Here is a 13,814-nt window from a genome sequence, read left to right as displayed (position 1 = left end):
TATAAACCACACGCAATAACTCATTGCTAGTATGTGCTACTCGTATGTATATGTGTATACATGTACATATGCATGTGTATATATATATATAAATATATATATATAGATATAATTTGTATGTGCATGCGTACTGTATGCACATTGTGCACGTGAATATGCTATATGTATAGACGTGTATTTACACGTCTATACATATACGCGTTTGTGTAAGTGTATACATCTCTAAATATTTAGCATGTGAAGGCATAAATATATATATATCCAACAAACATTGTTTGATTATACAGCCAATGCATGTGTAATTCTGTGTATGTCCATATGCATACGTACAGTGCATTTATGTTTGTGTATTATGTGCAGAGGAATTATGTGCATACATTTGAGCACATGTACATTTTTACAGATACAAATATAAATGTACATGTACACATTGTGATTACTACTAGTAGTAAGAAAACCTATTAGTTATACTATATGTAACTTACTGCAGGTCTTTAAAATACATGTATATACATATCCTCCAACAACAAAGCGTATCTCCAACTTTTTTTGATTTCTTAAAAAAAAATACATAATTAAAATATTACAATATGAAATAAAACCAATCCATTAATTTTTCCTGTTTTAGAAAAAGAAATTGAGATACATGCCTTTTTTGTTTTGCTTGACATTTGAAGTTACATCATTACATGTCAACATCGAAAGGATTAAAATCAAATTATTGTGAACAAAATCAAGACGTGAGACATTGGCAAAGGCTTGACAGTGAATTGTCGGCAAGTTTTTAATTCAACCTCAAATACAAACAAACTGCAAAAAAGTAAAAAAAAAAAAAAAAGTAACCAACACGAGAGTCTGGACCAATAAATTAAGAGCCTCGCTTTTTGTTAGCGAGCACTTTCAGACATCAAAAATCAAACAAGATGAAAAACATCGTTAAGGCCATAAAAACTTGACAACAGCTTTCTTTTTTCATTATTATTTAAACGCTGAAAACGCGCACGGCGTTTTTTCCTTAAATAGACGTAAGAGTTTTTCAGTCCTCTGCGCGGGCGGGATGACGACCAACAAAACAAAGCAAAAAAGTATCCATTTAAAAGCATTTTTTCTCAGTGCAACATGAGGAGCTACGACCTTTCTTTGTGTGAAATTTTCATGCTTGAAAATGTCAAAAAACCCAAAAAAATTTAAAGTAACTTTTTCCTCGCCTGCTTTTTATCCCCCCTTATAAAAACAAAAAAAAGTCAAGCTAAACAAAAAAAAAACTAGGCTCAAGGGGCTCGGGTAGGGGTGGGGGAGAGTCGTCTTATGTCTTTTTAGCGATATAAGCAGCACTTAAACGATTTTTTTTTTCTTTACATACGGGAGAGACGCTGTCGTCAGCGCACACGCCGATGAAGAAAGGGAATTGTAAGGCTTTTTCTTCATCATCAGCACTCTTTCCTGGCGTCCTTCCCCACCGGGCCAAGTATGTAAAAGACATTTACAGGATTATGTACAAAAAAATTCATGGGAGGGGGGGGGGCGAAAAAAAAAACACTCAATTTAATCGGATAATAAAACAAGTAAAAAAAAAATTATAATTGGGACAAAACTGAACATTTCACATTTGACACTAGTGGCTCTACTTGAGAAAACGAAAACATAAATCAAAAATGGTAAGAATTGAAGTCAGATGGAGTGGAAGAAAAATGGAATGTTAACACGATTGCACATCTCCAACCAACCGAGGGGCAGGGGGGGGGGGAAAGCTTTTCCGCCGTGTTAGCGCGAGCTTCCGGCTAACCTCGCACTTTTTTTCTCCCCCCCCCCCCGGCATGATACAGTAAATCGGAAAGCGACAGCACCAAAAAATAAGGCCGAACTCCTCGCTTTGAGGCACACTTTTTTTGCGCTCAAATCCCACAAACGACAAAAAAAGAAAAAAAAAAAAAAACCTCCAGAAGGATGCGGGGGAAAAAAACAGCAATGTCTTTCAAGTTTTCACGACGAGCGTGCCCCACGGCGTTTTCAAAGAGATACTGCAGGAGCTGCGCCGGGAATTCGGGAGGAAAAACTTTTGGGTTCCTACTTCCCGAAAATTTGGCGGGCGGGCGGGCAAAAAGCAATTGGGGAAACGGCGGCAAATGTTTTGGATGCTAGTGCAAAAGCCCTCAGGACACGGCGGCCGCCTTGGGCATCAGGCTGGACGAGAGGCGGGCGAGCGACACCTCCATGGCGCTGCGCTTGCGGGGGGCGCCGCGCTTGGCCGGCGAGGCTTTGGCGGGGCCGACGGGGCGGCGGCAGGCGTCGCCCGCGCCCGCCACCGCCGCGGACGCCGCCACGACGAGGCCGCCGCCCGCCGCCACGCCCCCGCCGCTCTTCAGCATGGCCCGCCCGCACACCTGGTTCACCAAGTTGTTGATTTGCTCCTGATGGAAAAGACAAATACATTTGTAAGTCATCCAACATTTTAAAATAACAGAATTGTCTTAAATATTACAAATATATATTACATAATTCTGGGGGGGAAAAAAACAACCTTTCATTTGAAATTATTTAGTATGTAAAAACATATTTCATCATCATTCAGATCATGAACATTTACAATTTTTTAAATTATCTTGTAAATTTACAAACAGGCCTGCACGGTGGACGACTGGTTAGCACATCTGCCTCACAGTTCTGGGGACCGGGGTTCAAATCCCGGCCCCACCTGTGTGGAGTTTGCATGTTCTCCCCGTGCTCACTCCGGTTTCCTCCCACGTCCCAAAAACACGCGCTAAATTGCCCGTAGGTGCGGATGATTGTTTGTTTGTATGTGCCCTGCGATTGGCTGGCGACCGGTTCGGGGTGTCCCGCCCGGAGATGAGCTGGGTTAGGCTCCAGCAGCCCGCGACCCTAGTGAAGATAAGCGGTAAAGAAAACAAATGGATGGATTTACAAATAGGAAGTTCTAGTTGATTTGAAAACATCTTTCATGAAAATGTAATTTAAGTTCAATAACAATTTCAAACAACAATTATCTTAAAATGTTAAACATGAACATTTTATTTTCATTATTCAGTCATTTGTTTTACTCGAGTATTTTTGTCTTATATTTCATTTATATTTTTCATGACATAAAACCAGTTAATTTAAACAATTCAAAATGTCCCTTTAAAAAAAAAAATTATATATATATATATATATATAGAGAGAGAGATATAGATAGCTATATATCATTTTTTTTTAAAGGGACATTTTGAATCTATATATATATATATATATATATATATCTATTCCGGCAGCTGTTGCCAGGACTCCTCATTTGCTTTTTTTTTTTTCCTCCTCATTTGCTTTTTTTTTTTTTTTTTTTTTTTTCCTCCTCATTTGCGCACCTCGTCGTATCTGTACATCATCTTGAGGCCTCGGCACGACTTGTGCTTCTCCACGAAGCGCAGCGCGCACTCCAGACAGAATACAACGTTGTCCGTCTCCTGCACCACCTGCCAAAAAAATAAAATAAAATAAATTTCAATTCATATCCAAACACAGACTTTTTCAGCAATAACTGATTACTTCCTAATTAAGGTAAAATAGTTGAAACTTAACTGACTTTATTTATATTTCTTTAAACTGAATTAACATTTTTCTCATTTCAAAATGAATCGACATTTAGGTATAAATAATATTTTTTTTTTTTTTTATTTGAATTCCAATCTTATTTGCTTAGTTTGCTTTTTTAATTTGACATTTTTAAAATCTTTTTTTAACTTTTGTAATGAGTAATTTGTACTTTGGTAAATTGTTTTTAAATTCAATTGTGGCTTTAATCAATTTTAGATATTTTAATTTAAGTTTTATTTTAAATTTTGAATTACAAAAAATAAATGATCAGTCATTTGTAATTTTAGTTTACAAATTAAATCACTTCTTAAAAACGAATTTGCTATTAAGATTTTCTTAGGTTTTAATTGTTTTTATTGTAATTTTACTTTTTCTTTAATTAACCAGTAATTAGTCATTTTCAGGCTTTACATCAAAATTGAACCTTTTTAAAAATGTATTCTGAATTAAGATAGTTCACATTTCAATTTGAAAGTTTTAGTTTTGAAATAGAATTACAAATTTTATCCTGCAGTTAGATTTTATCCCTATTTTTATGCATAACTTGGTAGTTCATCACTTATGTAGTAGGTCACAATAAAAACAAGGAGCTGCAGCGTGCGTGTCAACAACAGTTGCGTATTTGTGGCGACCATGGACAAGTAGCAGAGGTGGTGGCAGATCTGGCATCGCCTCTCGGAGGACTCGAGCGCCGTCCACTTCCCGCGCGGCTTCTTGCGGCCCTCGTCGTGAGCGCCGTAGCGCGCCGCCGAGTGCAGGCCCGCCGCGAACAGTTCCGAGCGCTGCCGCATCTCCGTGTTCCTGCGCCGCACGACGACGACAACAACAACAACATCGTCACTCAAGACGAGATGCCAAACAGGTTTTGGGGAGCCCGCGTTCAAACCCTCAAACCGAGTATTGTATGACGGATTATTATTTTTGTTTTCCTGCATTTCTCAGGTAGAAAGAGGATTATTTTCAGGATTGCAACTTTTCTCGTACAATTAAGATTGTTCACAATATGAGGACAAAAGCGCTATTTGCGCAATTGCCAACTTTTTATTCGACTACCCTCTATTCATGTTTAATGATGACTTTTTGTCCTGCGAAATTCCTAAACTTATTTCTCACGAAAAGTGTCTTTTACACGGAATACTTTATTCTCACGAGATTACAACTATTTCAAAAATGATTGCAATTTTATCCGTAAGATTTTAACTTTTCACATGATTGTATGACTTCATTTTCACAAAATTCACAAAAAAAAAAAAAAAAAATCCAATTTTAGTCGTCGGATGACAACTTTTCTGGAATGTTTTCTTGAAATTCCAATTATTTAAAAAAAAAAAACAAAAAAAAAAAAACATCATTCAGAAGATGACAGCTTTCAATTTGACAACATCTCATGAAATAATGAATTTTGAAGAAAAAAATGTTTGCATGAAATTTTACAACTTTATTCTGATGAATTGACGACTGTTGTAAAATTCTGACTTTTTCCTCATAAAATTGCAATTTTATTCATAAGATTACAATTTGTCACATCATTTCATAACTTTATTCCCACAAAATTACAACTATTGTCTAATTCAGAATATTGTTCTCATAAAGTCACAACATTAAGGCACAGATTAAAATTGTTCACATAATTTTACAACTTTTGTTTCATGAAATAATTATCATTTTTTTGCCGCATAAAATTGCAACTTTACGCAACCCCCCCCAAAAAAAAAGATTTTTTCATCATTTCATCATCATTTTGCGACCTTCCGACAATTTTTCTCATAAAGTTGCGACTTTATTGTGACGACGACGACGACGACGACTTTTCCCCGAAAATGTTTGGCGTAATTTGCCAAGTGTATTTCCCCACCTGAGGTCTTTGAGGAGGGCGGCGACGGTGGCGAGCAGGAGGCCGTTGTCCCGTTTGGACTCGGCCGCGGCGATCTGGTAGAGCAGCTTCTCCGTGGAGAACGGCTCGGCGATGCGCCGGCACTTCAGATCCTGTCGGGAGCGAAACCGCAAATGACTCGGCTGCATTATTTATCCTCGTTCATGAAACGATGATGTATTTGACAAATGTTGACACGAAACTTTTTTTTGCCCTCCCTTCTAATCTTAAAAAACTCCTCCTCGCTACATAAAGCAAGATAGAAATGTTATTGTAGACAAGAATGTGGAGTTGGCCCACTCTCGTCCTCAGTGGCTGAAATGAGCGTTGAACAATTCCCAAAGTTTCTTTCAATTTCTCTGCGTGTGGCCACGTAACGCGGGCGTCCGAGCGCAAAGCGCGGCGCCCACCTTGGCCGCCTGGTAGCCCAGCTTGATCCAGTGCGGCGTGGCGAAGTGCACCGTCTCCGACACGCTGTAGCCGCAGCACACTTTGGACACGAAGGCGCCGGGAAAGCAGACCACAAACTGGCCGCTGCGCTGCACCGTGCGGTGGACACGGATACCCTCGCGGCACAGCACCTCCGGAGAAATCTGACCCCAAAAATTGGCATCAAAAAAAAAAAAAAAAAAATCTAATCAAATATATTCAAAAAAACATGTTCGACAGCTTTTTTTTCTTTTTATATGTATATGGGTGGACACACCATCACAAACATCATGTTCATTTATTTGCAATTAAATCAATCATGACAAATTACGGAGTTCTGCATTAATTCAACAGAAACAAAATCCCATCTTAATTTAGGTAAAAACAAAATGTAAACATTACATTACAATTTATATTGAATATTTGAATGACCAAATTAGCCAATTTGAATAATCCAATCAAATGCGAAATCGACGTATTATTCACGACCATAGTGAACCGCAATGAAATGCGCGCGCACTGACCATGATGTTCTTCTCCAGCATTTCCAGTCCAGGCGTCCCGTTGGCCTGCAGCAGGGTGTGGACCACCTTGTCCAGCTTGGACTTCTCCTCAGCAGGGACACAATACCTGACGCACGCACACGCACGCACGTTAATAACACATTTATATACTTACGCGCGTGCGGATACGCCTGCGTGTGCGCCGCCCACCAAATGCAATCAGCACCAGTGTGAAGGTAATCGATGTATGGAAGGCGATTTTGGTCGCGAGACCAGCATGAGGTAGAAAAGACCATGCCGACGTTTAGCCAGGGAATGGTGACCCCTGCAGGCAAACACGCAAAAGCACAAGCACTTTTAACATCTCGGGACTTGTTTTTGAATTCAGGTGGCAGCTTCATTCATTCAAAACTTAATCCTCGCACGTTAAACAAAAATAATAAATACAACCATGTTAGTGCTCATTTAAATTAAATGTACAATTGAAATAATTATTTATAGCTTTTACACATTCATGAATTTATGGAAAAACTAATCGCATCATTTTACCGAATCAGAAGTCTGAATAAAGTCACGGAAAATGATACGAGTACATACAAAAGCATAAATTTACAATCGAAATAGTTAGAAAATAAGTTGGTTAAGCTAGTTATCATTTAACTACATTTTAATAGTGAAAAATATTAATTTCATTAAGTTCCTGTTTTTTTAATGTGCATAAATCTTGAAAAAGCTGGGAGAAAATAATTTCAGGGAAAGGCACAATCATATGTATAAAATAAACTTAATTTAGAATTCAAATATACATTTTGATGAATGTTTTTATTAAATTTTTATTCAATCTGGAAAAATCTGTCCATTTTAGCCAATCAGAAACCTGAAGAAAGTCATTTCAGGAAAAGGCACAATCATGCGTATAAAATGGAATTTAGAATTACAATAATTCAACATTTCAAAAAAAAATTTTGGGGGGGATAAATCAGGCAAAAGAAAAATGGAGCCAATCAAAAGCCTGAAGAAAGTCACTCGTGGAAATGGCACAATTATATAAAACATCATTTAATGTAAACTCAAAGCATAACTAACATAATTATGAACTATACATTTTAAGAGTTAAAACATTTAACTCTAATAGGAACAGCACCAAAAATACCTTACCGGGCACGGCGCCGAGATGTCTCAGGACGGACCCCGAGTTGTTGGGCAGGACGGTGAGGTTCCATCCGTGTCTGGACACAAGAGGGCGCCACAGACATGACAGCGTGTCCTTCGTCCCCTCCCAAATGTTCTTTTGCGTGTGTGTGACTGACTTTGAAAACGGTTCCGACTTGCCGGTGGGGAAACCGCTTCCGTGCGTGCTGGTGTCCACCTTCCCGCAATGTACGGCCACATGGCCGTCACGCTGCTCCACAATGCGCCAGTACTCTTGCTGCCGCCACACCCGCTCATGTCAGTTTGTATTATATATATATATAATATATACATTAGATATATATTTAAAGTTATCACGCAATAAGAGGCTCACCTCAACTTCGGCGGCGCCGGGCTCCTTGTTGAAGCACATGGTCATGGTGTTACGCGCGATCCGGAAGAAATTGGTCAACGACACGGACTTCCCCTGCAACACGGTCTGACAGTTACGCGCTGTTTGCTAACCAAAACAGCAGCGCCAACACAGGCATGTTCCACTAGATACAAATAAAAACGTTGAATGTTTACGATCATTCAATTTAAATGTTATAGTTTTCTTAGCCTAGTAAGTATAATTGCCTAGGTCATTTTTTAACGTTTTCGGAGTACAAGAAAAAAATTAAAATTCACGAGCCAGGTTGCTTCGATTGCGGCGCAAGAACAAAGCCTCCCTCACTCCCGCTGATCGGCTATTCTTGTTCTGCCGTGTCTAGTTGTAAAATAATAACAAATTAGAGCGTTGATACAGAAGATAATTTTAATAGCATTCTGCTGTCGGGTCAGAGAGGCAAAAACCGAATAACGACGCTTGCGATATTCAAAAATGTTCGCACAACATTGAGAAATGGCAATTGTAGCTACATAAATGTTGAAAAACCAAACCGTTCTTAAACATGAAACACACGTTTTGTCCTTAAGCGTGTTTGATTGTAAGATGATTTGTGATTCCGATTCAGAGAACTTATGAACTTATTTATTGCGACAGTTTTACAACGCATTCATTCATTAAAAACATCTGTTGTAAACATGCTTTGTTTTGTTTGCAGCGTTTAACGACTATTAGCGTTCCAGTCAATCTCCACAATGTCGCGTCGCTAACCAAAACAGCAGCACCGATCGAAGTAACGCAGTTCAAGTGCAAGACAAGTTTCCTCGCGTGGCATTGAAGATGATCTTCCGTTTTTGTTAACCTTGTGACTAACCTTGTAAATACATTTGTGCTGCTCGCCGAGTACGCCGGCGTCGTCCGGCTCGTCCGCTGCGCGCCGCCCGTCCTCTCTGCCGTGTTTTTCCTGAGCGAAGAGGCGGCGCCGGCCCGCTTTAACCTGAGCCTCCAGATCTTTCAGATGCTGGTACACGCCGTTGGTGCCGGCGCCGCCTCCGCCGCCGCCCACCACGCCGCCCGCCAGCCCGTTCTTGGGCTCGTAGCGGGGCAGCGCCGGCGCGGCCGAGTCCGCCAGGCCCTCCAGAGGCCCGCGCCGCGCCTCCAGACAACGCTTCTCCTGCAGTACCTGACGGAAAATTCCCATTGTTGCTCCATCAAGACGTCAACGGGTTCGAGTACGGATGCCGTGCCGGCTGAAATTAGAGCGGCTACCGCCATAGAACTGTTTCAAACTGGACTTCAGACTTATTTCGAGACTCTCGCATTTGGTTAAACCGCACCTAAAATGCAATTCGTCTCTTGCCGTGTCTCACCAGCTAACATCTGGATTTTGGCTTGTTTTACTGCCGCTTTACTTTTCTCCCCCCCACCCTGCTGTCAGGTCCTGTGATGTGGCCACGGTGAAAAAAGTGGAAATGAAGCAGTTGTGAAAATGCGCAAGGAATTGACGCCGCCCCTGAAATTTTGTCGAATTGCCTACACCCTAACTTATGAGGAAGTAGCAGTTGTTCGAAGGTTTATGATTACAATAGCATCAACGCTAACGCTAATTTTCATGACAGAAGACCCCCGCTATTTGTTGGGGCTCGGGACTGAGCCAGACTACAAAAAGTGAAAATCTGAAAATAATAAAATTGACGGCCCCGTACAAAAGCCATTTGGGGGAAACAGAAAAAAAAAATGCTAAGAAGAAATTGGGGTTTTGCAAACATCGGTATAGGTTCCAAATTAACACGCGAATGTTGAACCCAAAAATAAGTGTGGGTCCACTGTATTTTCTGCATTAATCTAGCAGACTTTTGTTTAAAAATTATTATTTTTTTAAAGTTAGTTTGAACATTTGGGCGATTAAATATTCAATGTTTCAAGCTATTTTTTGTGTGTGTCAGTTTTACAGTGAACTTCAACCAGCAGGGACAAACAAACAGCTTGAAGCGAGCACGCTGAACCTCTTATGTTGAGAACTGTACGAGCAAGGGAGTCCTCTTCTCATTTCCTCGAAGTTATGTTCTACGATAGTCTCACATTTCTTGACAGCGAGAGCGGGCGCTAAGGAATCATTTAAAAAAAAAAAAAAAAAAAAAAAAAAAAAAGTGTGTTTTAACAAGCTTAAATGTTTAAAGCATGTGGGAGTTGGGAAACCATTTAAAATATTCATTTGATAAGGTCTCTCCACATTGTGGATTTTCATCTTTTGCAAGTGAGGTTCACTGTCATCCATGTTGAGAGATGATAAGAGGGTGTGACTTACACATGTATAAAAGAGAAGCTCAGAGCGCCACGTAAGCTTTTTTTTGCAACACAGATATTTAATAATTGAAGCAATTTTAAGCGCGAAGAGAGCTCACCTCGGCCTGCAGCCGGAGGCGCTCGTCGGCGCCCAGCGAGTCGTAGGCCAGCAGGTACTGCAGGTAGGCCTCCTGAAGCTTGGCCAGACGGTCCTGCGCCGACTTGGGGATGCGCAGCAGATCGGCCAGCTTGGTCCACTTCTTCAGGTCCATCACCTGCTGCATGCCGCCCATGTCGTTGAGCAGCTGGAAGAAGCGCGCCAGGTCCACTTCGCAGCCGCCTGCGTGCCGCAACGACAACGCGCTTAGTGGTTTCGCAGGCACGCGCGGCCTGATAAGTGGCCGGAGAGCAAAAGTTGGAGCCTTTCACAATTGCGGTGCGCTTTCACACAGAGATCATGCATATTCTAAAGATGCCTTTCGCCTGAAACCCAACGGAATTGCAGCAAATATGTGCGCTTTCACATAGACGCACTGTAAAGTTTCACAAAAACATTGTGACTTTCACACAGAAGAAGCCAGCGACATAAGATACAACTGTGTGCAATTTCACACAAAGACCCAGCAAAGTTGCTCAAAATTTCAGCTTATCCGCATGCGCCTTTCACATAGAAACCCACCGATAATGCCGGCCGGAGCTCTTTCACACAGAGATCCTGCAAAGTTGCCGATGATTATTTAGTGCCGTTTGAGTAAAACCTTCAATGGCAGAAAATTCTAAATCTATTTCCTTCCCTTTTCCACTGTTATGATGCCCTGTAAGAAAGTAGCACTTAACGGTCCCGCTGCGACCTTGCTATCAATAAAGTTATTTTACTGGCAACCTGAGCGAGACGTCTGCTGCGGAACGCCACCGAAGACTCTTCCCCCCCCCCCCCCCCAAGGACCCCTGTGAAGTGTATGAAATAGTGTTTACTAGGTTTTGGTAGAGAGGCGCAGCAATGTTTGCCATCGCGTTTTACGAGCCATCCTTTTTATAGCCGACAATAACAATAGCGGAGTAGTTGGCGCGCGGCCCCCCCGCGGACCACCCCGACAATATTTCCCGCAGATTGTCCTGTCACTTCCCATTCCCTGCCGCGGCGCAGCCACTTTACGAGCCTCTAACAAGCCTCGGCGCGAGCCCAAACGCTACTTTTTTCTTCTCGCGTGTTCCTTTCGCGGCAGTTACCGTGTGGCCACGAGACAGGGAGTCCCGTCAGTCGGCCACCCGGACTTTTCCCGCGTGTGGGCTCTGTATTAAATGGAAATGTTTTGGCAGGAGAAAGAGCTCAGATGACATCCAAAGGTCAGTTAACGCTGCGGCGAGTACAATCAGCTGACTGGATTCAGTGTGTCACTGTGTGAAAGGAATTGATTGCCACCGAAGATTTCTAGTACGGAAAACCATGAAATACAGAGAACAGCCAGGCTGGAAACTGTGTGAAAGCAGGTATTATGCTAGTTTGGCCTTGGCGGAGGTCTGCGCGTCTTACCAATGACGGGCGGCTCGTCCATGGTAATGCCCTGAGATTTGAGGTGTTTTCTGATGCAGGCCAGCCGCTGCACGTTGGGGCCCCAGCGCCGCCCCAGCATGTGGACCCTCTGCACGGTGGTGACGAACCGCATCTCCTCGCTGAGCTTGCACTCGGGCCTCCAGTCGGGCGGTGGCACCACACGGCACACGCCCGCCGCCTCCGCCTGCTCCCGCACGCCGTCCAGGTACGCCAGAGGGTCCTGGAACTCGCGGGACGCCGGTAGGAAGACTGGCACCTCGCCCAACGCCGCCCACCCTTCGGGGCGGCTCCGCCGGGGCCCCCGCTCCTTCTCCAGCTCGCGCTCCTTCTGCCGCGCCAGCTCCTTCTCGCGCTCCCACTCCTTGTCGCGGTCGGCCGGCCGCCCCGTCGGCGGGGGCCCGAGCGGTCCCGACCGGTTGGCGAGCGGGGAGGAGGAGGCGGCGCCCTGTCGGAGGTCTGAGGTAGTGCTGCGCCCGGGGCCGCGGGAGTGATTGTGGCCGGACGACGGGGAGGAAGAGGAGGCGGCGCCGCCGCGGCCGTGAGACCTGCTCAGTTGCTGCTGTGCTTGTCTGATCAACATCAGCTTGCCGGCCGACGCCCGCTTGGGCCGCTGGTTCGCCGACTCTGCTGGTGTCGAAGAGGATTGTTGCGCGAGGGGCGTGGAGGGCGGGGAGCTCTCGGGGGGCGGCGGCGGCTCAGAAAGGCGTCCGCTGGAGAGCGGGGTGCTGGGGGTGGCGGAGCGCATAGGGCCCGCCTTCTTGCCGCTGCGGGTCTCCGGTGGCGGCGGCCGAAGCTTGGCCTTCTTGGGCTCCTGGCCGCCCTTCAGCACGCTGGCCTCCACCGAGTGCAGCACCACCTCCAGGCGCCGCTTGGAGTTGCGCAGACCCTCCCGCCCAGGGAAGTCGCCCTCGTGTCTGTGGCCGTCCTCCCTGTCGTTGCGCCGCTGCCCGTTCAGCCTCGCGTCGAGGCGAGCGGCGGCGGCGGCGTCGCCCGCGTGCAGCCCGTTGGATAGTAGCACCTGTTTGCGTGTTTTTGCATTGCTGTGATAGGCTGCTGCTGCTTTTCCTGAGTGGGTCAGCCTGTTGCTGGCTGCTGGCTGGCTGTGCTGATTGTGATTGTTCGCATTGTTGTTGTTGCTGTTGAGTTTGGTTTTCTTGCCCAGTTCCCTCTGCTTGGCTTTGGTGTAGGTGACGTGGCCCTTGGACACGGTGGCCGTGTACTTCTTCACAGTTTTGGACGGCAGGCGGAAGTCGCGGCTCCTCTTGGCGGCGGCCTGCAGGGCGCTCAGACGCGTCAGCCCGTTCACTCTGGAGACCTGACCAAAGGAAATGACACCGAAAATATTACTTCTCGATATTAATTCGCTTCTTTTTATTTTTTCCAAATTTCCTCCAACAGTGGCGTGTCCTCTAATTGACGCTGGGTGTGTCCACTTTAACAATTAAACAGCTTTTAATCCACCCATGGATGCGCGCGCACACAAACAACTAGCGGATAGCCCCACACACACACACACACACACACACACACACACACACTGGACAGACGTGCACGGCCACGTTTAATGGACACACATATCAGTCACTAGAGAGGGAGTTGACAGCCCAGTGACAGCTTTCACTCATGTGCCAAACGTGCACATGGATGTACACAGAGGTCGGTAGAGTAGCCAAATATTGGATTCAAGGAAGTGTACTGTTACTTTCCAATAATAAGACAAGTAAAACATAGTCCTACAAATATTTACTTGAGTAAGAAAGTACTCAATCAAAAACCTACTCAAGAGGAACTCATGAGTAACTTCTGATTTAAAAAAAAAAAAATAAAAAAAAAAAAAAGAAGAACATTAAGTATATTTAAAAATAATATATGGGTGGGAGTCCACACACACCTGCGACTATTTCATTTATTTAAACTTCCCAAAAACCAACCTCACATGCATTGGGCACTACAGAAACATTATTTGCTTTATTCACTTAAATGACTGAATGAAAAATCTGTTTGCCGAACAGACTTGTGAGTGTGTGCGCGTGTGTGTGTGTGTGTGTGTGTGTGTGTGCG

At 44.0% G+C, this 13,814-nt stretch overlaps 1 protein-coding gene across 1 annotated transcript in view; it reads right to left on the bottom strand.

Annotated features, from left to right (window-relative positions):
• Positions 1 to 800: 800 nt before the first annotated feature.
• Positions 801 to 13,814, bottom strand: part of jarid2b (jumonji and AT-rich interaction domain containing 2b) — a 71,196-nt gene continuing 58,182 nt past the window's right edge. The window contains exons 7-19 of the mRNA XM_061665162.1: positions 11,733 to 13,068; positions 10,318 to 10,538; positions 8,787 to 9,095; positions 7,919 to 8,011; positions 7,704 to 7,822; positions 7,552 to 7,622; positions 6,604 to 6,718; positions 6,415 to 6,520; positions 5,872 to 6,054; positions 5,444 to 5,574; positions 4,221 to 4,389; positions 3,360 to 3,467; positions 801 to 2,411 (exon numbers count right to left, since the gene is read on the bottom strand). Of these exons, the coding sequence (XP_061521146.1) occupies positions 2,154 to 2,411; positions 3,360 to 3,467; positions 4,221 to 4,389; positions 5,444 to 5,574; positions 5,872 to 6,054; positions 6,415 to 6,520; positions 6,604 to 6,718; positions 7,552 to 7,622; positions 7,704 to 7,822; positions 7,919 to 8,011; positions 8,787 to 9,095; positions 10,318 to 10,538; positions 11,733 to 13,068 (3,219 nt within the window). The 3' untranslated portion in view covers positions 801 to 2,153. The remainder of the gene's footprint in view (positions 2,412 to 3,359; positions 3,468 to 4,220; positions 4,390 to 5,443; positions 5,575 to 5,871; positions 6,055 to 6,414; positions 6,521 to 6,603; positions 6,719 to 7,551; positions 7,623 to 7,703; positions 7,823 to 7,918; positions 8,012 to 8,786; positions 9,096 to 10,317; positions 10,539 to 11,732; positions 13,069 to 13,814) is intronic.

This window comes from Phycodurus eques, chromosome 20 (genome assembly GCF_024500275.1).
Source record: "Phycodurus eques isolate BA_2022a chromosome 20, UOR_Pequ_1.1, whole genome shotgun sequence".
Lineage (NCBI taxonomy): Eukaryota > Metazoa > Chordata > Actinopteri > Syngnathiformes > Syngnathidae > Phycodurus > Phycodurus eques.
This window is presented reverse-complemented; position numbering and strand designations above follow the sequence as displayed.